Source organism: Misgurnus anguillicaudatus, chromosome 22, assembly GCF_027580225.2.
Source record: "Misgurnus anguillicaudatus chromosome 22, ASM2758022v2, whole genome shotgun sequence".
NCBI classification, from domain to species: Eukaryota; Metazoa; Chordata; class Actinopteri; order Cypriniformes; family Cobitidae; genus Misgurnus; species Misgurnus anguillicaudatus.
Genome location: NC_073358.2, coordinates 12,792,304 through 12,817,825, shown reverse-complemented (window position 1 = coordinate 12,817,825; position 25,522 = coordinate 12,792,304). Strand labels below are relative to the sequence as shown.

Below are 25,522 nucleotides of genomic sequence, written 5' to 3'. Positions count from 1 at the left end.
GCATTTTTCTGAAAAATCTGAGTCATCATTTCTTTCTGAGTTAAGCTTATAAAAAATTGTGTGTGTTGAAAATCAGGTTTTTCCGTAACTCTACAAGTGAGACATATTACCATATTTATCCTAAACATTCTGGTTTGGTTGGTTTTGTGAACAGGTGTGTTTGTTTGCAGATGCTAATTTGATAGTTTGTCTAATCCAATGACTTTCATACCTTTTAAAACATGGCTTCATTTTAAAGTGTGATTAAATAGTAAAAGATTATAGTGACAGTCTGTGCCACTTTTTTGATATTAATCTTAATGGTAAAGGCTTTCCAGTTAACCTCATATAATGCATAAGCTGTGTATTTATACTTAAAGAACATAAGGTAAATGGAAGGTTCAATTTTAAAAAAAATAAGTTTAATCGCAAGTTGTATACTGTTATGTTACAGACTCAAAATAGACATATGCCATTAATTATATGACCCATTACATACTCCCAAGTAAATAAGTTTATACAGACAGTACATTCATTCTACACATTCAGTATAAGCACCTTTAGTGTAAGGCAAATGGTGACTGTTTGTCCTGGGGGTTTTTTTGCGGCAAATAACTATTACTCTTTAGAATTTGTGCACCCCCGCCCCCCAAAAAAACAATGTTTATAACTTTGTTGTAAGAATTCTTGAAAAAGCAGTTCAAAACTTTTACATAGCTTGACATTTGAAGTTTGGGGCCCAGACTGGTCTATCAAAGTATCTGTACCGGAACACATGCTATTATTTACTGCTAACAAAAGATAATAAATATAAATGGAAAGAAACATTTATTCGTAGCCTACATTAAAATAACATAGCCTAAAAGTTAGATAAAAATAAAATATTGTAATGGATTTTAGGATTACTAATTACCCAATCAGGATTAGTTAATTTAAGAACATGTTCTTCACTTCTAAAACGCAATTCAAAATACAAGTAAAAACAAAACAGAAACTTCATATGCAGTGAAAAGTACATTAGGTCATTAATTTATATAATCTTGGGTAAAGTCATGGACTCCACAGGTTTTGACGCGGCTAAACATGTCAGACATTGAGTGCACACTAATGTGCTTTGGTTGCTATAATACGAAACATCTGTGGAATTACTGTCCGTTTCTGATTTTGCTGTACATTTTGTTTAATCAATGCATATTAAATTAGTGTGGTAGCATGGGGAGTTATACAGTTGTGGACAAAAATATTGGCACCCTTGGTAAATATGAGCAAAGAAAGCTGGGAACTGTTTCTCCTTTTTACCTTTTATTGTAAAAATTCACAAAAATTTTATAATTGTATATTTAACTATAGACATGAAGCATGTTTTAATTCCTGTGTACACCAAAGCCACATTTAAAGCCAAGGTTTCTAAAGTTCCAATACGGCAAATGAATATGCTGGAGTTTGTTTTTGCATGAGAGCAGAGGATTAGTTTCTTGTTGTGATGGAAAGCTTAAAGGAATAGTCTACCCTTTTGCCACATCAAACTATGCTACCACCCCAACCCAGACGAATGAACACATACCCACCTTCCCCCAATGCGTGCACTGCACAGCGCGTTGTGAATGTGTTAGCATTTAGCCCAGCCCCATTCATTCCTATGGTACCAAAAAAAAGTTTTATTTTGTGGCACCATACTTACTGGTATAACTCCTCATGTAACAGTCTTTAAATAGGGAAAACACGGAAGTGTTTGGTGGCTTCCCTGTTTGGTACCATAGGAATGAATGGGTCTAGGCTAAATGCTAACACATCCACCATGCGCTGCACAGTGCACGCACCGAAAAAAGATAGGTATGCACCAACTCGTCCAAGTTGAGGCAATAACACAGTTCAATATGGCAAAAGGGTAGACTATTCCCCTAAAGGTGACATAGAATGATTAAACGGGGTATTTATCCTTGTTCTGTGATGTGACATGTAGACAAAAATGTTTTTGTTTGGGTCTGTAATGCCTTAGAAGCTTCCTAAAAACCTCTCTCAAATAGCTCCATTAGGGTGGGGGAATTTAAACAAGTGGTTTTGCACCTATTTGGCTCCCTCTACTGGCTTAACTTGCAATCTCATTACTGATTGGCTGACTTTGCTGCCACTCTAAAAATGTAGCCAATTATTTTAAAGTGAAGGGGCAGGGAGATGCCCGTGATGTCATAAGCATCAGTTTTTCAGATTGTGCTGTTTTCTGGCTCACATTTCTAAAAGAGGAATTATGAGTCTGAGATGTTTAGAATGTCTAGAACTTTTTGTATGTTTGTGAATGCGGGTAGACTACCATTTTTCAACAAAGACAATGTAAAAATGTTTTTTCATTCTCTGTCCCCTTTAAAAATAAAAAAGGAAAAAGCACTACCAAGGATCACAGATGCAGAACTTCAGAGTGACTTTGTCAACTCAAATTATTCTCTTTGCTGAGCATTAAGATGATATAGACAAACGTCCTCTTTCAGGCAGATTATACTTCAGAGATTTTTTTTTATGTCTAGGCGTGCCAATAATTTTTCAGAGTGTATTAGAGAAAAACATATATTTAATCAACAATTTTAATTGTTTTACTTCAATAAAACATTTTTTTATAAAAGCTCAAAAGGAGAAACGTTGTAGATTTATTTTCATAGCTTTCTTTTACTCATATTTACCAAGGGTACCAATATTTTTGTCCACAACTGCATATAGTAATCGACAAGCTATATTAACATTTATGTTGTTGTTTAGTAGTAACGGTAGGATGTTGCATTTGTCCTGACTCTCCTTCATCATGATTGGATGACTGACATTACAGAGTGCGGCATTTTGATAAATACATATTATGACAAGATTAACAACTGTTTTACAAAGTATCTTACAAAGTAATGTAACTGAACACAAAACAGATAAAACAAAGTCTTTGTCTTGCCGATGCCTATGTAAGCATATTGGTAGCCAATTTCAATTTAGAAAGTAATATGCAATATGGCAATGCCATATGTAAAATGGCATTTTAAATTTACGTTTGGTGCAAAATGAAAATGAAAATTCAATAATTTAAATTACATTTGCCATTTCTTACAGTCCTGTTTTAAATGCATTTTTAATGCTTTTTAAGTTGCAAAATTAAATAGGAAATTTGTTAGATTAGATGTGATTTAACCAAGCGTGCTGCACAACCCCTGAAAAGTGAAGCCAAAAGGTCTCGATCGCCCCCTCAGTAACTGGTCCCAGTATAGGTCATAAACCCCGCCTCCCCATGTTATTCAATGGGACTTGAGACCAATTAAACAATTTAATTACACTTCAATTATCTTTCTTCCAAAGCTGGTTTCTGTCATTTACTGTAGTTTTTATCACACTGATGTAAATTCAAGTGTTTGTTTTTAGTTAATTATTTAATGCTATAAAAACGGTGGTGCCACGTCATGATTGACATCTGTGATATGTGCATTCTGCGGGGGCGGGGCCTTGCTTTCGCGGCTTTACTTCCTGCTGACTACTGCGCAGGACTGGTCCCGAAATCGCTACTGCGCAGACTCAAGACCCAAGATATCAGTGCCGTATCAGGACACTGACGGCTTCACTTTTCACCAATGGAAGGGAGCGAATGGGCATCGTCCATCTTTTTTTACAGTCTGTGGATTTAACATGGCCAAGCAACAACTGTAGCAAAACGATAATTTAAATTAAATTTTCCTAAATACATTTACGGGTAGAACACATGGGATTGCATTTTCAATTACAATGAATGTAGCAAAATGTAATTTAAACGATAAATGTAATTTTAAATTATTGAATTTTCATTTCGGACCATACATTGCACATTAAGCATGGAAAATTTTAATACAGAATTGCCATATTACAATTTTAAATTGAAATGTGCTACCAATATGCTTCCATAAAAGACTGAGAAAAGGTTTGATGTTATGTTTTGACCTCAGTTTGAGTGCAACTTCATTCTAACTTAACTCAAAGTAAGCCTTTGTTCTTTGAAATTCAATTGATAATTAGCAGTACGAATATGACAGCTGTCATAATGTCAAGTACAAAACCAGAAAATGCAATAAAACCCATTTGTCACATTCTCTACATTTAGAGTGCTTGCAGTACATTTGATTCATACTAAAGTAAATTTAAAGCAGATGCAGTTCACATTTAATCTTTGGTATATGGTTAAAGTAGAAATATTAATTGTGGAAACAAAACAAAAAGAATCATTAATTGTGCGTTCATTTCCTTCACTTTTACCTTCACATACCATGCCACTATCTAAAGACACTGTTATTAGCAGAATTACTTTGTTGTGCATCAGACTGGTTAAAAATAGCTCAAACTGCTGTCATTTTTTTTGTATCAAAATTACATAGGACACTTTTAAAAATGAAAACTACTAAGCATCAACATTTGTCAACTAAATACAATTAAGAATTAAAAAATGCCAATATATGAATTTGCATAAGTAACCAGTTTGTTCAGAAATACATGTTTTACAGTAACACTGATTCACTGAGTGTAGATATGTTATAATTCACAAAACCTTGCAAAGCAGCTGGTGTGAAAGGTATATAGGCTAGAGGGTCATGGAAAATCCCTCCCTTTTGGATTCAATAAGGCTATGCTACGAGTAAGAATAAATTCTACACTTGATTAATCTAATCCAGTAGTTCTCAGTCCTCGCCGGGACCCACTGCTCTGCACATTTTGGATGTCTCCCTTATTTAACACACCTGATTCAGATCAGATTTTTACCTGACAACTACCCATAACATGGTAGCAAGCACCCAAAACAGCCTAATGACTGGATAGCAGCACCCTGGCTACAACAACTGTGTTAATGACTAAAGACTATAGATATTAACAAAAGACTGCAGTGGTATTACTATAAATGGGAAAAGGCCAACGCCCAATACAACCACTCAAATGCAGGAAGTCCTATCTTTCATTAAATTATCAATCGCAAAAAACTAACAGTAATCTGGGGGAGACCGTATACTTAGTGCTTTGCATAGGTGCACTGCTGCAACTTTGATAAAGTGATGGCATGGATATAAAGTAAGTAGATAGATCTTAGTCTTTTATGACTCAAATAGCTGCGGTGACCTTCATTAAAGGAACTTTTTGTTGTGTGGTAAGTCATCTTATCAATCATCTTATAGCTTGATCCGTACAATGCTTGTTATATATAAAAAATGTAAACAGCCTTAGCTGTTATTTTAGACCTTAGTCATTAATAATAAAATTTGAATATTTAATAAGGCTCTAACCTTTAAAAAAAATCTTGCATACTATTCCGCTAATGTGGGGAAACATCATGAAGTGGATCTTTCTCTGATATACATATAAAGTAAGACACTAGCTGTGACTGTTATATAAAGAGCGCAGCTCATTCCAGAAGAGCAGAGAGAGGATGGTGTGCGGACCAAGCCGGAAGTAGGATGCTCCAAGACCTTTATAGAGACCAGTCATACCTTCCTTTTTCAGTGTCATTGAGAAACAGTCCACAAAACCTTTGTACACTATGCCCTGCAGGAAGAAATTTGCATAGAGTGAGCAGAAATATTTTTTAAAGAGTTTTAGCTATTTGTAACCAGGGCTCTAGAGTGCGACCTGATTTCTCAATGGTGCGACTTAAAAAATCTCAAGTCGCACCGGTGCGACCAGCCGTTCAAGGGAAAAAAGTCTCTGCCACTCTAAAAGTCTCCCTGTGGTTCATGAAAATGAAACTAAATGAAAAGAACAATTGACATCTTTTTTGTTAGGAATGTAAAGTTAAGGTCTGATCCATCCGAAGATCATTACTAATGCTCCGACACGGACCAATCAACCTCCTGCCATATCAGCCCTGGTTCGAAGATGGCATTAGGTAATGAGTCACGCCACATACAATCGAGTCTAGGCCAAAGCATAATTCTTTTGAAGAAAAATGGCTTGAACATAAACCTGACATACGGCAACAATGTCGCACGTGCACCCAATTTATACAGAAAGAGATTTCACAGGATTTACGGTACATTCACAGTGGACTTAAGCTTTAACACTTCTCATTCACTTTTAATGGGTGACGTCATGCGTTGCCGAACTGAATTGTGGATCCGTCGGTGCCCTGTCACTGCCATTTCTCGCGGTAGAGGTCGAACATTTCTCAACTTTTCAAGCGGTACCGCGTGCGTCAGCCAATCAAATTGCCGTATGCAAATATCCTAGAGAGAGCCAGCCAATTACTTTTATGGAAGGCCAGAGCATGTGCTGCGGCCACTGTGATTGGCTGTTGGCCACACTTCAAACAAGCCTTCCGTCAAGCGTTAATGCTTTCGCACCATGTGAATATACTGTAATGGCAATTTGATTGGCTGTCGCATGCATTATGCGGGTTTCACATGGGACGCGGTGTGTGCTGCGCTCGCCGCTGGGTTCAGCGCACCCAACTGATTTGCGCTCTGCTGGCCAGACCAAAATAGGAGGAGTTTTCAAAACGTTGTAAACGTATAGTCATTTGACTGTTTCCCACCTTTACTATAAATTACTACAGTATTTGTATTTGGGTTAAATAGTGGATGAGGAATACAGACGCTGATGTTGCCCGTCTCCATTTCACGTAACTTAAGCTGCCTACCTACAACAAGCAACCTGACTTGAAACATGCCTGACATGCCAACTTGAATTTTGTTTTCATGACACAGCTTTCCCTCCCATGTCTCTGTAGGAGCGTAAACTTGTATTATAAAAGCTCATTAAAACACACCAGTGGCTTTGCTGTCATCAGTATTAAACATGTTGCCCCTCCCCCCACATAACAAGTCCCAATTTAACCCCTGATTTTATACCTCAAAATTTAATCCTAAACTTTTCGGTGTTTGCTGTATCCCTATTACCGCCCTGCCAGATTGGCTGTCTTAAATTGAGAAATAAATTAATTCCTTGATTCGTGTTGTTCACTCATTTATAAATAAACCCCCTATCCTATTTTCCCCAAGGGTTCATGCGCAAGCAGCATTAAAATCAATATAACATTATGATTACGTCTTTCTTTGGTGAAAAAATTATAAATGAAATAAGCCTACACGAAATGTGTTTCACTTAAATAATTTTTAACAAAACGAATTAAAAAAGTAGCCTAGCCTATATGAGTTTATTTTTTGTAAAACACTCCAAAACTGATGCAGCACAAAACACAATGTTTTTTATTACCATTTTAAAAGCACAATGTTTTGTTATTATTGTGAGTGTACACAAATAAAAGTACACCCTTTACGGCTTTGAATGTTGTTTTACTTTTATCTGTACTTTTTTACTTTTATCAAGCTCATCTGGCGTATGCTATCACCGGCGCGGGTTTACGCAGGGCAACAAAAAAGAGACATTAAACTTTTCACGCTCTGTTGATGCTGATGTCGGAATAACATGTCAGGTGTTCTTTTAATCACTGTGGATGTGGGTTATCAAACAGGACTGTGCATGACTACTACAGCATGTTACGTTTTTATTCTGTACATTAAACCACCGCGTGCTCTTGTAAAACTGTGGTGTTAAAGGGATAGTTCACCCAAAAATGAAAATTCTGTCATCATTTATTCTCCCTCACCTTGCTACAAACCTGTATAAATTTCTTTGTTCTGATGAACACAAAGGAAGATATTTTGAGGAATGTCTGTACCCAAACCGATCATGAGCCCCCTTCACTGCACAGTAGGAAAAAAGAGTACTATGGAAGTGAATAGGGCTCATGAACGGCTTGGTCACAAACACCCCTCAAAATACAGGCAAAGACATTTATACAGGTTTGTAACAACATGAGAGTGAGGAAATGATGACCTTATTTTCATATTTGGGTAAACTTTAAATACAATGCAGTATAAAATTAAGAAAAAAGGTTAGGCCCACCAGTGCAAAAACTTCTAGAGCAGTGGTTTTCAATGTTGACCCAGGGGACCCACACCTGATTCAGATCATCAGCTCATTAAGGTGTGTCAGTAAAGTGAGACATACAAAATATGCAGAGCTGTGGGTCCCCTAGGACAAGATTGAAAACCACTGGTCTAGAGCCCTGGTAATGTTTATGCATTGAACTGGAAAAGTATCATGCTTTATAAAAACTGCAACCACAATTTGTCTTAAGATATACTTTTATTAAAGAAAACCTATCAGTGTTGATTATGCTGTATGTTGTGTATATGCTGTTAGCAGATCACCTTGCCGTAATGGTCCACCGGTTGGTTGTAGAGGCGAGTGCTGACCACATCAAAAGGGGTCATAGCTAATACAACCACTACACTGCTGATCATACCAGCACTTAGAGCTATTAACCAGCTGTTCTCAGGGAAAACCTACAAATAAGGAAGAAAAAATTGTATTAGTACATCTGCACTTCTGCATTAAAATTGCTGGTTCAGCCTAAACATGTCACTAGACTTCTGTGCCAGTTCTCACATCTCTTTCTTGACACTTGAGACCTGGAAACTTTCTGTAAAGCGAATACTTAAAGATACATTGTAAGAGAGTGTCAAGTTACTTCAAAAAAATATAAACTAAGTTGTTTTACTAAGGCAACCTAGATGCAAGTATTTGACATACCATGACATTTGTCACACACCGACAAAACCATAATTTTATTTTTAGAGCTAGTTGCAGATGACATTGGAAGAGCATCATTCAGTTGGACAATTTTTTTTTGTTTTCACCCCTGAATTCTTGCAGTTTCTGTACAATTAAAAGTTGATTAAGACAACTATTTTATTTAAGGTGCCGTAGAGTAGAGGTCTACACGGAAGACCCGGGACCCGTACGAGTTCAGGTCTATATTTTAAATGATCTGCCGGGTCGGGTCTCAATCTATTACTTCGGGTCCCGAGTCTGTTTAACATTGTGGGTAATACCCGAGGTCAATCGGACTCGGAGAACACACACTCACATTTAAATAAAATATTTCAAAAACAGCAACAAAAACTGATGAACTGTCGCATACATTTTTTCTATGACGCTAAAATTGCGTTAAAAAGTTTATATTTGGTAGCTCCAACCAGGCAGCTAACGCGCATGCGCTCTTTTAATGTTTCTCTGGCTACCAGTCAGGAGCTTCTGCAGTGAGACGCAATGACTTTACCTTTGACAATTGGCTCTTTTATTTAGAAGGCGGGACCTATTCCGCCGTACCGCGCATTTTGCACTGACTTCTCTAAGTTTTATAATAATATTATAAATTGACCATCTTGCTGTTATATCTAAAGTTTTCGCGATTCTGCTCAAAGAGCACAGAGATGATAGCAGAGAAGTAAAGCTAACGAAAGCAGCCATGGCACTGAACGAGCAATCGTTATTATAATCCAAATGGGCAAACATTATTAAGCAAGTTGACCCGATGTAAAACTGCGTTATTAATCACCATGACTGTAAAGTGGACTTTAAAAGCTGGAATAAGCATTAAACATTTCAATCGTCAAGAGAGTAATAACATGGATGGAACTTTCATGGAAATAAGGATTGTGCATCACACAGTCAGGTACAAAGAGGGAGAAGACTAACTTCTATGGGTAAGACAAAAAGTTTAATTTTCGCCTCTTGTTTATTGACTTATTTATAACATTTAGCTAAGCAATATTTGCCGATCGGGTCTGTGTCTTCCCGGACGGGTTCGGGTCCAGATTTTAAATAATAGACGGGTCTTCGTCGGATCCGGGTCCAGCTTTTAAATAATAGACGGGTCCGGGTCGGTTCCGGGTCCAGCTTTCAAAACAACAGACGGATCCGGGTCGGTTCAGTGTAGCACATTTGCGGGTCTGATCGGGTTCGGGTAGGAATTTTTGGACCCGTGTAGACCTCTACCGTAGAGTTGAAAACTGTATTTACCTAGGCATATATGAATAATAGGAATAACATATTGTCAGCCTCAAACACTATTGTTTTCTCCTTTTTATGTAAACCTTTTGCATGCAAAAGACTGCTGAAAACAGGCCATTCTCAATGAGACTATTGTACAATGTTGTTTCAATGCTAAAAACTAAATTTTGACTGCTGAGTTAGCGCTATATGCTAGTTAATGCTATATGCTAGCGTTTAGGCTGAAGTTCTATTATTGATATTATAGTAACGTTTTGCAGGTCCATACTGAAAAAACACAAACATACAGAAATGTCCACTTCCAATCTCTGAATAATTGATTATTCCTCAAAATATGTATCTTCATCTGATACAGGCTCAAAGATAAGGTCTGTTTGCACACACACAGAGCTACTGAAATGAGCCCCTCTGAGAAACAGCCAATCAGAGCAGAGCTCAACATTATTATTCATGACCCTTTTAAAGCAACACTATGTAGTTTTACCTTTAAATAATGTGCCCAAAATTATTTCAGTGATAGAACAACTTTTAACTGGACAAATTGTACTGTTGCTGCAACCTGAGCAGCCTCCTAGCTGCTACAAGCACACTCTGAAAGTGGCGGTGGAGGGTAGGAAACACAGCCCCGCCCCTCCCCCTGCCTGTAGAAGAGTGTTTGATACCAAGTACTGTTGCGCTTTTCAACCACATGGGGGAGCTGTAGGTCATTTTTACATGGAAGTGTTGCTTTAAATAAGGTAATAATATACCATTTAATTCTAGGTTTTAAATGGATATGTAAAACCGTTTCTGGATAATTTTTTTAACTTAACCTGTTAAGCCGACCAGTGTGGTCCGACGCGTATTTGTTTAAAAACATTTACATTCACTGTAATCTATTGCACAAGAACAGTCTAAATCTTAACAACCAGCATATCATTCGAAAGGGTCTAAGGGTTTACTTGTGATATCCGAGCACTGCTTTATTAAATAAATGCTGTAGCATTCATTTGTGCAAGTACTGCAAACGAGAACGAGAAAAGGGACAACATACCTTTGTTTAAAAATTGCGTGTGAGTCCTAAGTCCATCCGGTCTCATGTTTGTAAATAATTTTTGCCAAGGTTCCCAGTATGACATCAACGTGCATTTGTAGTCTACAAAAGTAACAAATCTATGAAATATTGATATATTCTACGTTTTTTACATCAGATGTCATACAAGAGAACCATCCGCCACTGTTGCTTTTCAATAAAATATGCACGCAGCGCTGTAAAACCGTGTTAAAACTCCATAGTATCTGATTAGAGCCTTACGTTTAAAATGGGCCCATCCATAAACTTTGTTTACATTCTCTTGGCTTTTTGCTAGCAGTTTGTTTACATTTGCAAATAAATACCGTATATAATATAACTTATGTTGTTAGTGTATGTTTTTATGGGAAGTCATATTGTAGCAAATAATAAAAGAAACTAATACTGTTATTGGGGACAAGTCTGTGTGATAACTGTGTTGTAGCCTTTTTTATCAATTGTTGTCAATTGGCTATCAATTTCTCACCTACACTGAAAAAAAAATCCTGTATAAATTACAATGTTATTGCAGCTGGGTTGCCGGTAGGTTGCCGTGGATTTGAAGTTATGTTTTGCTGTCAGGGGTTTGTTGAAAGTTAAATACATTTTAAATATTAACAAGTCTTTATCTTTACAGAATAAAACTATACAATAACAGCCTCATGCAAAGCATTCTGGGAACCAGAAATCATCATCAACCTTTTTCTGATTTTTGCTTCAGATTTTGTTTCCCAGAATGTTTTGCTTGATGCAGTGTTTTTGGTTTTGCTCTGTAAAGATAAAGACTTGTAAATGTTTAATGTTCATTTAACCTTGAACAAAATGTTGCCAGTAAAAAACACACATTTAAATCTACGGTAAGTTACCAGCAACCCAGCTGCAATTTCTTCTGAATTTTTTTACAGTGTATCAAAATAATGGTTAGCAATTTCTCACCTATCAAAATAATGGTTAGCAATTCATTTCTTACGTATCAAAATAATATTTAGCCATTTACCAGTTATCAAAATAATGGTTAGCCATTTACCAGTTATCACAATAATGGTGTTTAAGTTGTAAACATATATGCTAAAGTTTACTTTTTAAAATATTTTTTCACCATAAATATTTAGTGTAAATATGTGCACTTTTTTTGTAAAATAAAAAAATCATAAACACAATTTATTTTGTGTGTATTATTTTAAAAAACATTTTAAAAAATGCAAATAATGAAGGTTTGCTATATGTGGTACATCTATATTGCACTATTACATCTTTTTATACCACTTACCATTTAGTGTTTTTAAAGCCTTCCAGTTGACATTTTTGAAAATGTGCCACGGTGAAGATCAAAGCTTACAGGAACCTTATTTTTTATCATATCATCTTCAAATTTGAAACATAGTAAAAAAAAAATTTCACCAAACTTTAGTGTCTATAACTTTTGCTTTTTTTTACATATCTGTATTCTGATAACTGGAAAGTATTTTAAAGATATTAAAATTGTGTCTGTAGGTCAAAGGGTGTAGGAACTACAACTGTTTTAGTGTGGGCATGTCAATTTCATTATTTGGCCTGAAAACGGCGGTTGATTTTAACAGGTTAATAAAACCACATACCTTCTTTGTAGGTATCAGCTAATGTAACATAATGTATCAATGCATTCTTCGGTACCTTTAAATAACTTACTGAATAAAACATTCATTGTTTACCTGTATGTCAGTGACCAGCTCTTTAGAAGCAGAGAAGGTGGAGAGTTGAGCGGCTGATCCCACACTGACTCTTGGGACCGCTGCACTTGCTCCCCTCCATAAACCCAAAATGCCGTGCTGTCTGTGGATGTCCAGCAGTGCATGCGTCATGCCCTGACAGAGAAAAATAGTGATATAACAGAAACAATAGCTTTGTTTAAACCATAACAACAGTAAGTTTATATTATTATTAATAGTTAATACAGACCGGTTCCTGGTATCATGGAAACTGTTGCTATAGTAAAGAGAGTCGTTCAATCCAGAAATTATACTGTATATGGAGAATGTTTTATTCAGTATAGCCGTTTTATTATTTATTGGTTTTATTAAAGTATGCTCATGGTGTACTTTTGCATTTTTATGTCTGTGTTTTGTGGTTGTACTGGGTGCACGTCTAAACATACACTGAAAAATAACCGTTGAATTTACATATTTCAATTATAAACACTTGTTCCACATGATTGAAATAAGTTGTCTTGTCTTAACTGGACATGTTACCTCTGTGGATACTTGTTAATTTTATTTTAGCATGAAGCAAATTCAATAACCACAAATGTAAATTTTAAATTTCATTCCAAACCTTAGACCCCAAAAGAGGTAAAAATGGAAGTTCTCCATATAAAAACCAATTCATAAAAATTAAACCTAAGTTTTCAACTAAGTTGAGTTGAAAATTAACTCACCCTGTGCTTATACTGGTGTCCAACTGCAATAGAGGAAGTTGACTGACTCTGAAGATGTGTCTTTACCTAAAGGAAACACAAAATTCAATAGAAAAATTCCCTGTAAAAAGACACATTTTCAAGAAAAACTGAGATAAAAACCTCATCAAAGACACCACATAAATTGAACATTATTTTTACGTTAGTTTAACGTTCCCCTAACGTTAGAATAAGCGTCCGTTTTACATCAATCAAAGGCTTTTTTAACCTCATATTCTTCCCATATAGACGTTAAAATCGTCTAGTGGGCATTCATTTACTGCGCTGCCCTGGGAGCTTTACTAAGTTGCCTTAATAAAAAGGGATCCAAACGTTTATTCGTTATCTCTTATAAAATAAAAACTAAAAATAACATACAGGGAACGTTTTTTGGGAACCATAAGGGAACGTTATGTGTTTTTTGGGTTATAGCTAATGCTTCTTACAACAGCAGAGGTCTTGCACCAGCACTAATGTATTCTAGTGAGGCGTCGCCCACGTCATTGCTTTTGCCCATTCTGATTCTGCGACCTTACTGTTTCCACGAAATCCAATCATTCAACACCCGCCTAAGCCGTACTGTAATAGAGAAACACAAAGCAAAACTTACCAGGTAAATTGGGCTTCCCATAACAGCGCCTACGACACCGGCAACGCCCCCCGCCAGCGTGCTCTTCGCTGCGCTGACCCTGTTGTCCGTGTGAATGTATCCCAAGGACTCGATGATAGCGTAAGACCCCAGCCGGACCCCATTCATAAATAACTGATAAAACAGTGCGGGCACCAAGCCTTTCTGAAGGCCAGCCAGTCCATCTATTTTACCTATGGTGTAAAATGCGTGAAACACATTCTTGTAATACACTTGGTAGGTTCCTCGGCTTTTCAGCTCTCCTTGCAACTGCATCCGAGTTTTCACGACCTCTAACGGGTTTGTAAATAAGCAAGCGCCACACGCTGCCACGCCACCGAAAATGAAATCCATGTTTAACGCGGTAATTCCCGGAAACGCTTTTAGTTTAAAGTAATGGAAAATCTATTCGAGATGAATATGCCTGCGTTATAAGCAGCGAGAAAATAAAACAATAATTTGACGGTTCATCATTACATTACAAGCCCAATTGTTGCTCATTTGATCTTCAGCCAAGTGCATACGCGGCTCTACTCTACTGTAACATTTTCCAAGTCATGCGATGCGCGGAGACATTTTGCCGAATATGAATGACAGGTTGCGCTCAGCAGGGCGTGTTCATAGGCTCTGGGCCGGCTTTTTTAACCAATCAGAGCACAGACATCGCCCCAATCAGAGCACAGACATCTTTCGGACCCTCTGATTAGACGGTTGTAAACACAACGTCAAGGGCCATTTACACACGGCTGATGAGCTCCATGGTGATAGTTTTACATTTTGACACTTTTTTCATAAATGTTAAAATAATTGATATGAAAACTAAAGTATATACTTTATATAGTTTTGCTATTGGTGAATGTTGTCAATGTGTGATGTGATATTTTCCTGTGAATAATTGTGACGTCGTTTATTAACCTATTTTTTGTAGGTAAGAGTTTAAGAAATATACAATATTTTCTAGAGATAAAAGCATGACAGCCAGTTTGTTTTCTTTTTAATTGAGAAAATTGATGAGTTGAAATGCTAACTGGCAATCATAATATGAGATATGACATTGTCACAGTTTTTAGAGGATTGAGAAAGGGCTTAAACCAAGATTACAGACTATAGGAAGCTCTTACTCAAGCTGCTATTTAGCTTTAAAATTCCAAGGTACCTTGAGAGGTACCCTGCATTATTTGACAAAAATTTAATCAAATACAACAACTCAAAAACCAAAAGCTAAACATTTCACATATCTTTGGAAAGCTGAAAATCTTGTGATTCGAATATTGTAAACCGTTTTAAGACACAGCAGGTACAATTTGTGTCCTTTTTAGGCTATTTTTTTAAGGCCTTATCCTTAGATGTTAGCAATTCCTTCACCTTTTTAACCTTTCTACCATTACAGTGTTTTAAAGTTTAGTTTCTTATGTATTATTTTTGTTAAGACATATGTGATAGTGTGATGTTTGTTACAGGTTTGAACCAACAAGAGGGAGAGTAAATAATGACAACAATGGGCTAACATCCATTCATAGACAGGTGTGATGTCTGTTTACTTCAGTTTACTTCATTCGTATGATCATTATGAGATGTCATAAAACATACCAGTGGTGCTTAGCAATGCCAATCTGTCTGTTTATTTAAGTCACAGACTTGGCTTAAAAATTAAACCTGTAACATATGTTGCTAGTTCTTTTGCCCAGACCTAAACACATTTTGCTAACCGCACACATAATGTAAACCAACAAATCTTCTTTTAAAACTTATATATATTTTATTTTGATGTGTTAAGCACTATTTTAGACTGCTCTCATTCAAAGACTATACAACATTCAAACTGAGAATATTTTATTTGGTTGGTGATACATTTCTGTTATTTGAGTCATATCTGATCTGACAAAAAATTATAATATCAGCTAAATAAAACTTGTTGACAATTTAATTGAGCATTTGTGTAAACTTGATGGAACTGAGAACAAAGGTGTGTTAAATTATTTGATACACACAAACAAAAATGTCTCAACTCCAGTGTAATACAGAAAAATTTGGAGTATTACACTAACATAGGTAAGGTACACTGCAGCATTTTTGAGTTCATTCTATGACATCTCCATATTGTGTGACTTTGGGCTTGGCAGGTGATGTACGAGTTGAAGTCTCCTCCTCCTTCTCTAAATAAAGAAAGAAATATGGTCACATTACTACATCAAGTCCAATTTTCATCAGAGAAAATGCATGCTAAAACAAATGCAAATGATCTGTCTACAATTCAGAAAAATGTACCTTTACATAACAAGTTTGAAAGACTACTCTAGATTGTATTCATCCAGAACATTCATACAAAAATATATATTTTTAAAAGCATGAAAGTATGTACACACTTACTGAGAGAGCTTCTGTCAGGAACATTTCCTGTCTCAATGAATAACCACAAATCTGAGCACTTCTTTGTTTCCCATCGTGTTACTGAATAGCTAAATAGTGATGAAGCAACTGTGGAGACCAGAGAAAGTCATGACCAAATGTTTTTCTTTGAAACACCTTTAAGTCTACTTCTTTAGTCATCTGTATCAGTTTATTTAATATTCTCTTGCATTTCCAATAAAAATACAGGCTTACCAACAGACACTAAAACATTCCACTGCAAAGGATATGAGATTCTCTTCTGAAGTGCTCGCTGTACAAAAAATAAACCGGTTGTGCCTGAAAAATAGGTACAGGATTTGAAAACATACAGAGATTCTATCATAGCTGCAAGCCAGTATTTGTATTCAACATTCCTAAAATGACGAAAAAGAAAAAAAAATGAAACAAGCAAGACAACTGTGTCATATAGTAAGGGGACTATGCAGAAAAAAAACAAGTAAAGTTTGAGATCCCTTTGAAACTTTAGTGGAGACTCAAGATTACTAAACACTTTATCCAGCAGAAAAATCTCAGAAGCCTACAACCTAAGAAAAGGCTCCATCTGATCACAGAGCTTTGTAGAGAAAGAACTGCAATTTCTACAGATTTCCTACAAGTAATACAACCACTATAATGAACATGTGACTACTTTTATATGACACTAACCTAGCAGAAAGCTTGCTGTGCCTTTCATGAAAGCATACGACTGGCAGGCGGCATACTGCTGCAAACCCTGACAGGAGGACAAGAAAATATCAGTAGCCTACCAGGCAATAATTATAGTATTGCCTCTTTGAACTGCCTTAATTTAAAAAAACAACTTGCAATGACAAATCTTAAAATAAATAAGTGCCCTTGTTTTGTTTCAAGGTCCAAACCAGCATTGTTTTTGTATGGTATGTTTGTAAAAACTACTTAAATGTCATAATAAAGGTCCTAGCTTAATCTAAACCCTGTCCGGGAAACTGCCCCTATATGTATCATGTATGATTTATGATGTGTAGGGCAGGCAGACCAGTGCTATTTGTCACATGGACAAATTGTCACAATGGCTATCTTACTAACTAGAAATGCTCCAATCGATCGTCCGCTGATCGGTATCGGCCGATAATGGCATTAAATGACTCGATCGGTAAATTTGCCAATCTCGTGAACCAATCTTTCTGTTTACTTTGGTCATCATAGGGATCCTGAATGTGGCTGCAGTTAGAGAGCATTTTTATAACTCGTTGCTCATGTGCGACTTGCAGTTTGGATTGGTCAACAGCAATATATTGGATTGGTCAAACACCAAAAGTGTATACAACACACATCTATTGCGGACAATTGCATCCTCATTCAAAAATTTTATTATTTGCATGCGTTTTAAAGTTTTGACCATTTAAACTTTCTTGTTCCTCACAGCTGCTCTTGTCTGCATACAGCCGACACGCGCACACACAGCAGCAGCCTTTCATCGGTGCACGTGAACAAGTGATCTCTCTCACGTCCACTTTTTTAAATTTTATTTATTACGCACTGCCCGAAAATAGTCCCCTTGTTTATTTTCAATAGCAGGGGATTATTTTCGGGCGGTGCTGCAGCCATGTTACATCAGCAAAGTCCTTGATTATTACGCCAGTTTGAGAGTATAGTTCCTAGCCATATCTGCCTAGAAAATCGCAACTTTTAGTAATATATCGAAACTCTTTGGTTATTTTCCAGACCCGGAGATCAGCTGAATGGATTCTAAAACGGCAAAAATCAAATGTTTAACTCTAGGGGAGCTGGAAAATGTGCATATTTTCAAAAAAAGTGTAATGTCCCTTTAAAGCTGCAGTATACTATTTTTTTTACAGACGCTAGGACACATTTTTCAATACTTAGGTCACTTTTTGCAAAACTCTTCACACAGTTCTCCTAACAAACTTTCAGCTTGGCAAAGCAGTTCATTTCACATTCAAAATGCACTACAACTACCAATACACTTTATTCAGGTCTCAAATCAACTCATTCTTCCAGAACACTAGCAAAGGTTGACAGCAGACACCTACACTTTGTCACCCACAAAACAATGACCTAAAAAACCCTAACAACATGTAGCATTATACAATGTTTTCTCTGTTTATAATTCACTGCAATACATGTTACTTGAATGAATCAGACATGATGCAGAATTCTTCAATATTTTATGTAGTTTATTTATTTATTTATTTTTGCACTCCAAGTAATTCCAAAATACAAGAATTTGTATACACACCATCCACTGATACAGATACAATAGTAATGCTAATCTACTCTGCCAACTCCATTTGGCCAATTGTTTTTATAGCATTTATTTTATATAATTTATAGATTTAAAATATATATACATCATTAAAATATTACTGTAGAAATGTAGCAAATTGCTGTCTTATTCCGTTGTGTATTATGTTATTGTTTTGAACATAAGTTTTGAAAACAGTATGTAAGCATGTGCAAATTGTCCTGTATGTATAAAGAGTTTTGGCAGTTGTTGTGTCTGAGTGAGAAAAGAATTCATGAAATTTGAGGGATGTAGTCATTGAATGCATTTTGTGCCAAAGCAATGATAATTGATCCTCAGTTTAGCCTACATAGATTTCTGTGGTGCTCACTGTGTGAAGAGTTTCGCAAAAGTGACCCACGTATGGAGAAATGTGTCCCAGCATCTGCAAAAAACTGTCATTAATCTCTGAACAAAATCACTCTCTGCTCTTGACTTAGGATGCCATCTAGTGGCATTGTTGTCTCTCTCTCTCTCTCTCTCTCTCTCTCTCTCTCTCTCTCTCTCTCTCTCTCTCTCTCTCTCTCCAGGGGGGCAGGGTTTCATATTTTATTGAAGCAGCCCTGGGCACCGCCATTAGCTAGCGAACCCCCACCTGCTCTTAGCATTCCATTGACTCCCATTCATTTTGGCGTCACTTTGACAGTGATTAACTTTACATCTGAGGCGTTTAAAGACTCAATTTGTGCATCAATTATTTCTAAAGAAACACGAAAATGTATAAAAGGCTCCATTACCTTGTATCTTACGTTATGGCCCAGTAGAAGCAGTTTTAGTAAAACTATGCTAACGATTGCGTCATAAACACGCGACTCTCTGTCGCACAGTAGAGAAATTACCGTATGGACAGGAGGAGAAGCGCATGTAGAATATGGCGTACTGGCGTTAAACTTTAAAATAAATAAATACTAAGCAAAATGACAAAGTAATTAATCAGAATACTAAATATACTTAATACAAAATGTACTCCTGTTCACGCTCGCCGTTTCTGCAAGATTCGGTGGGTGATTCAGATTTCTCTCGGCACAGCTATTAGAAGACTTACAATTGTCAGACAGGTTGCTCACGTCACCAAGCTCAGTTTGAGTCTGCGCAGTAGGCTCGACCCCCCGGAAGTGTGAGCTTCTAATTGGCTTCACTTGTCTCCGTTGAATCCAACGGGGTCGCTGTGTCCATTTCTTTTACTGTCTATGTCTCTCTCTCTCTCTCTCCGAGTTGCGTCCCAGGTAAAAACCATGTGAGGTTTTTGGTGTTGTATCGTTAGATACAGTGTCCATCTGAACTAATTAGCTAACTGGTTGACCACACTTTTGTTTATGTTGGATCTTTTTGACTTGCTCATTTATTGTGTTCATTTTAGTATGGAGGTAGGAAGAGGGGGCCATTTATTTTCTGCCCCCTGTTTGTTAATTTTTACTTTTAATACCCTTTCCTTAAGATTTGCTTTCTTTATACTTTCAATCTTATGTTATTAATAAATTACTACTTTATTCTCAATTGATCTTAGTTGTGGCTTTTGGTTCATTCTGGATCAGGAGATTGATGTGTCCGTCAGTCATTTATTTTATTACATTTACTTTTTTATTTCAATTGTTTTACCTAGACATATAAAGAGGTATGTAACAAATGTGAAGTGTTTAATTTTCATTACTTTTAAGAGACATAAACCTTTTTAAAGAGATATTAAATATATATTTGCAGAAGAAATATTTGTTGTGCTTATTTATTTGAATCTCTATTATTAACACAATAATATACCTAATTACTGCAAGTAATATAACAAAGGCAACATCTGTGGTATGACTTTATCTAGAAAAGAGATCAGCGTGAAAAAAAATCTGTATTGGCAGATCACGAAGATAACAAATCTGTAATCGGTATCGGTTGCACAAATCCTGATGAGAGCATCCCTATTACTACTAACTATAGTGAAATATAAGAATGGATTAAATGATATGTTGGTTTCAGTCAATTAGTTAAAGACTTAAAAGCTGAACACAATGAAACCACTATGGCATATATTATGGCACTAAAAAAATTTGACGACATATTCCTTTTTTTGTTTACTCCATAGTAGTGTATAGACCATTTAAAAAAATGCAAACAACACTGGTCCAGAAACACTTCCTGTTTAAGTTTGTGAGAGTTTTTTATTTAGTTCACATATATCATTATCTTTAAGTTGTTTAACTTTTTGATTTAGTTCTATATGTTCTGTTGGTTGGATTTTATCTCAACATTTATCTAGTGTTAAAAAACTGAAACAGGAAGTACTTCTGGACCAGTGTTGTTCACATCTTGTGAAATGGTCTATATTATCTGGAAAGCTATTAAGTGGCTTACATTATTAATTCAACAGTGTACCTTTTGAAATGGGTAACGTTAGGTAATAAGTATAACCATTTTGTAGCTAAGACTTTAGGATGTGTGTCAACACAGAAATGGACATTTAGGAAAAATCTACCCTATAAAATACTCACTTGAATAAAAAAATGTGGACAGACCCAGCCTTGGTCTCTTACAAAAATTCCAACTGAGCATATTAAAATAAATTAGTTACCAGACAACAGATTATAATAACTCATATTATTATAACTCATGTAACTAAACATTTCAGTGACAGACATATTATTTTATACTTACCGGGTGCTTCGCTACAATTGCATCATCAACTTTACTAAGTCCGAGATTAACCATTTCGGCTAAAATATATTTCTTTAGCCTACAGATCTGAGTTACTTCTTATTCTTTCCTTTTTTATGGCGGATCGCAAACCAGCTTTTGGTGCATTTCCGCCACCTAGTGGGTAGTGTGAATATTAAGGAGAAGGCAAAGGCAAATAATTCCAGTTAATAAAAAAACATTAACCTCAAATTCTGTTTATCAGACGTGTATCTCTCAAATACTTAAATAATATGGTAAATATTGGTAGTTCTTCCACAAATTGAACGCTTTCATTCCTATATACCTCACAATGAACAAGCATATGCTCTAAGCACTGTTTCTGCCACCCCTGCATGCACTCATCTGTCTCATTTTTCCCTATCATATCATGTGCAAATAATGATTTAATCTGGTGCGCCCAATGCGTAGCCTAGTGATAATAGTTTTTTCCCTTCTGGATCCATATTTCCTCCTTTCACTCCCCACTTTATTCTGAATTCTCCTTATTCCAGTTTTCTTTCCAGATGTTATATAATTATTACATTTTTCATATTACATTCTTCCACCCATATCATTGCTATTCATATTGCTATGAGTCCTGTTGCGACCTGAAATGTCATTACACATCCTTTTAACAGTACTATGTTCCATTATGAGTAATATATATCACTGCCGAACTGTACACTCTGCCACCTTAATCTATAATTGGCCTTATCAATGCACAGTAAACTGGGATGTAGTGGTAAACTGGGATGTATAGTGTAAACTCGGTATTCTTTAATACTGGGTTTACCCCCAGTCATTCTGCAAGACACCTGAGAACATTAACCCCCTTTTTACATTTTTCTACAACCTTCTTGATGTGTGATGCAAACATAAATCCATCCAGATCCCAAAAACCTAAGTTCTGAGACCTGTTCTAATACCTTATTATACACTCTAAAAACAAACGGTGCTATATAGCACCAAAAGTGGTTCTTTGCTCGTAATCATAGAAGAACCATTTTTAGTGCCATATAGCACCGGTGAAGCACCGGTGAAGCACCTGTGTAGAACCATATAGTGCTATGTAGAACCAAATGTGGTGCTATAGTGGTGCTATATGGCACCTATATGGTTCTATACAGGTGCTTCACCGGTGCTTCACTGGTGCTATATGGCACTAAAAACAGTTCTTCTATGGTTACGATTCAAATAAACAGTTTTGGTGCTATATAGCACCGTTTGTTTTTTTAGAGTGATCGCGTTCCAAATTATTATGTACATGCCATTTTTGTTCATTTTTCCAAAACAGTCAGTAAGTTTACAATATTTATTTTACCCTCAACAGGTAAATGAAAGATGTTATTATATATGAAATAAAAATCTCAAAAGATGCTTTAATAATTTGAAAACTATGCAAAATATGCTGTTTCAAATTATTATGCAGAATGCACTTTAACCAAATTTATAATTATATAATGGATTAAAATAATCTGAAAACAGATATGTCAAATGTGCATTAAAAAAAGTTGCATAATATTATGAGCAAATCTTTGACATGACTTTAACTCTCCCATTCATTAAACTTCTAACATGTATAGGTTTTGTTTTTATTTCACTTGAAGACGCTAGTATTGCATCCCTAAGTATAGATGTTTTGAATTATAGTGCTGTCCACCTCACAGATCTTTCATATAATGATGCTCCACAGGCTCTTAATAGGACTAAGATCAGAGGATGATGGTGATCACACCATGATTTCTTGCTTATTTTATGCCCATGAATTAAAATAGTCAGTGATGCTTTTGAAGCACGGGATGCCTTATTATCCTCCATAAAAGTACATTTGTTTCATAAGACATGATTACCATTTTCTACTATAGGATTATTTTATATCCCATAGTCGAAAATCATCTTTTAGAAACTCAGGGATCTCCAATGGTGAGTACGGCCATGAGTGAGATCTCACTGCACCAACTGTGAGTGTTGTATCTGTGCTTCATTACTTATGGTTACTGATATACAGAGGGGTTGTATGCACCTTTGTGGAGCAATCCTCACTGGTGGTTTGGGTTCAATTTGAGGACACTGTCTTAATAGAAAAGCTAAAGCCAGTCCCCAGTGCTCTTTAATCTTTATGCCATTTCAGCAGAGAGAAAGACACTCATTACGCCTTGACCTCTCAGAGGTCTGTATTTGTAAGAGGTCAAAGGAGAACTGTTGAACAAGATTACTCTAATAAATCAAACATTATATGCCCAGTTTAATATATAGTTGCTATTGGCTGAAATCACCGTTTTGGAATGGCTTCAGCAGTATTTTAAGGGTTCCTCCATCGAGGTTTTATCATTTATTGTTTTTGAATAAAAAAAATGCTTTTATGCTCACTTGAGGTTTTGACTTAAGGGAAAGAGAGTAAATGGGAAAAATGGGAGATGAAACCTCATTGGCCGAATAAACTCTGACATAGCGGACAATAAAACACATATGACTGATCGACTAGCTGTACATAGCGAACGTTAGACGCACGCGACTGATCCTTTAATTAACGTCTTTCCCATTTACGGAGCTTGATGTCGTCACAATTCCCTTGCTGCTAGGGCCTGCATAAATTCTTCATTTCATTTCAATTCATTTCTTTTTCTGTGCATTTCATTCAGTTTGGCAATAATAAGCTGCACCATTAGTAAATGTATAACTTACCAAATTGTAACTGAACGCAGTCATGTAATTTTTTTAAGCATGCCTTGTTTTATATACTGTAGGACCTTCATTCGCTCAAACAACTTTATGGAAACACACCTAATTCACATTCCTGCTGGAAAAAAACATACCAGCAAGACCAGCAAATGTTGTGTTTTGGTGCTGGTATGCTGGTGACCATAGACAGCATGCTTGTCTATGCTGTTTTTTTCCAGCAGGGATGTGTTTGGCCCGGTCCCAAATGCCACACTCCGGACTTGTGGTCCTCTTTAGAGTCCACACTTTGATGACATCATGTAGTGCAGACTTTAGGGACCCTTGATGCGAGTCAACGTGGGTGCACCAAAGTCTTATTTTGGGACAGACTCGAGTGTCACACCGGAAATAGGTAGAGAATTTGCCCATCAGTGTGAACTCCTCCCTTCCGTCATTTGATTGGTCTGATTGCTCTTTCGCAAGGACTTCTGGGTTGGTAAAATGTGCGAAGCCTGCTGCAGTGCGGGCTTTGCTGAAGACCACATCAAGGGGGCAAAGGAGGCGCTGATGAGCACACTTCAAAGGGTAAAAATGACAGATGGGACGCCCTACTGACTACATGAAGTGCGCCATTTGGGACAGGGCCTTTGTTTTTCTTTGAAAAGATTCGCTTCACGTTTCGATGGAGATTTATATCCATGGCCGTCCCGCTACTAACAGAATACTTTACCCAATAAAAGTTAGGGGCGGTTCACATTTCGCTCCTTTAGCGTGCAAATACACTATTTTAATTTTGTAGAAGCGCTGCAAGCGCGCTGCAGCAAGTTGAAAAAACTTGAACTTTTTTAGATGGAGTTAAAAAAAACTCAACGTTTTAGAATGCATGTTCAAAGGGACATTGTAAAGAAAACAGAAAGCGTCGTGGGCACATTTTCTGTGTGGTTTTAGAGGCCTCGCCACTTTGTTTTGATATAAACTATAATTATAAAGCTTCTTTAAAGGTGCAGTGTGTACTAGAGGTCTTCACGGGTCCACTTAGATCCAAAACCTGAGGTTCGGCCCGAGACCCGATCGGGTTCGGGTCTAAAAGTTTCACATGTGCCTCGGACACGGGTCGGGTACAATAATAGCGGCATCGGGTCTCGGGTAATTTAAAAATGAATGTGTTTTTTCTGAACGGACCCGAGAAGACCCGAACTCTCTCACCTGTGTGCGTCAATGTCCTTTTCAAACCTCTCATCTGTTTGTCAAGAGCGCTTGCGACATTGTGTGGTTGTCGGAAGGTTCATTTTCGTTGAGACAAACATGTCAGTCAATTATAAATGTACATTTTAGCAGTTACGTTGGTGTCGTCGTCAGATAACAAAGTAAAACGAATGGAGCAGCTCGCCAGATTGGTTGCAAGGCCACTGGAGTTTCTTTCTGTCTGACTGCTGCGCGTGGGTCTGCAGAATGCACACATGTCAGTGCCGTTTACATTCGGTTCCAGTCGGGTTAAAAAAAATTTCACTAGTTCGTGTCGGACTCGGGTCTAATTTTCTCGGGTTTGTCTCAGGTCGGTCTTTCTTTAAAAAATTTTTATTTATGCCCGTC

General features: G+C 36.7%; 2 protein-coding genes across 2 annotated transcripts; both read right to left on the bottom strand.

Annotated features, from left to right (window-relative positions):
- Positions 1–385: 385 nt before the first annotated feature.
- On the bottom strand, positions 386–14,653 carry slc25a35 (solute carrier family 25 member 35). Its single transcript, XM_055201019.2, has 5 exons — positions 13,912–14,653; positions 13,284–13,349; positions 12,562–12,714; positions 8,175–8,309; positions 386–5,508 (listed from the first exon to the last, which is right to left on the bottom strand). Exons 1-5 carry the CDS (start codon positions 14,281–14,283, stop codon positions 5,338–5,340), a joined length of 897 nt encoding a protein of 298 aa, XP_055056994.1. The 5' UTR covers positions 14,284–14,653; the 3' UTR covers positions 386–5,337.
- A 1,092-nt stretch (positions 14,654–15,745) lies between these two features.
- Positions 15,746–21,404, bottom strand: tmem141 (transmembrane protein 141). Its single transcript, XM_055201020.2, has 5 exons — positions 21,248–21,404; positions 16,987–17,053; positions 16,534–16,617; positions 16,300–16,407; positions 15,746–16,085 (listed from the first exon to the last, which is right to left on the bottom strand). Exons 1-5 carry the CDS (start codon positions 21,299–21,301, stop codon positions 16,009–16,011), a joined length of 390 nt encoding a protein of 129 aa, XP_055056995.1. The 5' UTR covers positions 21,302–21,404; the 3' UTR covers positions 15,746–16,008.
- Between the last annotated feature and the right edge of the window lie 4,118 nt (positions 21,405–25,522).

Bases quoted from the DNA above. Each gene is read 5' to 3' on its own strand.
- slc25a35 (XM_055201019.2), bottom strand. From the start codon at position 14,283: ATGGATTTCATTTTCGGTGGCGTGGCAGCGTGTGGCGCTTGCTTATTT. The intron at 13,350-13,911 runs GTAAGTTTTGCT...TGTTTCCTTTAG, and splicing joins TGGGAAGCCCAATTTACCTG to GTAAAGACACATCTTCAGAG. The intron at 5,509-8,174 runs GTGATCTGCTAA...TTCTTCCTGCAG, and splicing joins CGGTGGACCATTACGGCAAG to GGCATAGTGTACAAAGGTTT.
- tmem141 (XM_055201020.2), bottom strand. From the start codon at position 21,301: ATGGTTAATCTCGGACTTAGTAAAGTTGATGATGCAATTGTAGCGAAG. The intron at 17,054-21,247 runs GTAAGTATAAAA...TCCTCCTGTCAG, and splicing joins CAATTGTAGCGAAGCACCCG to GGTTTGCAGCAGTATGCCGC. The intron at 16,086-16,299 runs GTAAGTGTGTAC...TTCTTTATTTAG, and splicing joins TCCTGACAGAAGCTCTCTCA to AGAAGGAGGAGGAGACTTCA.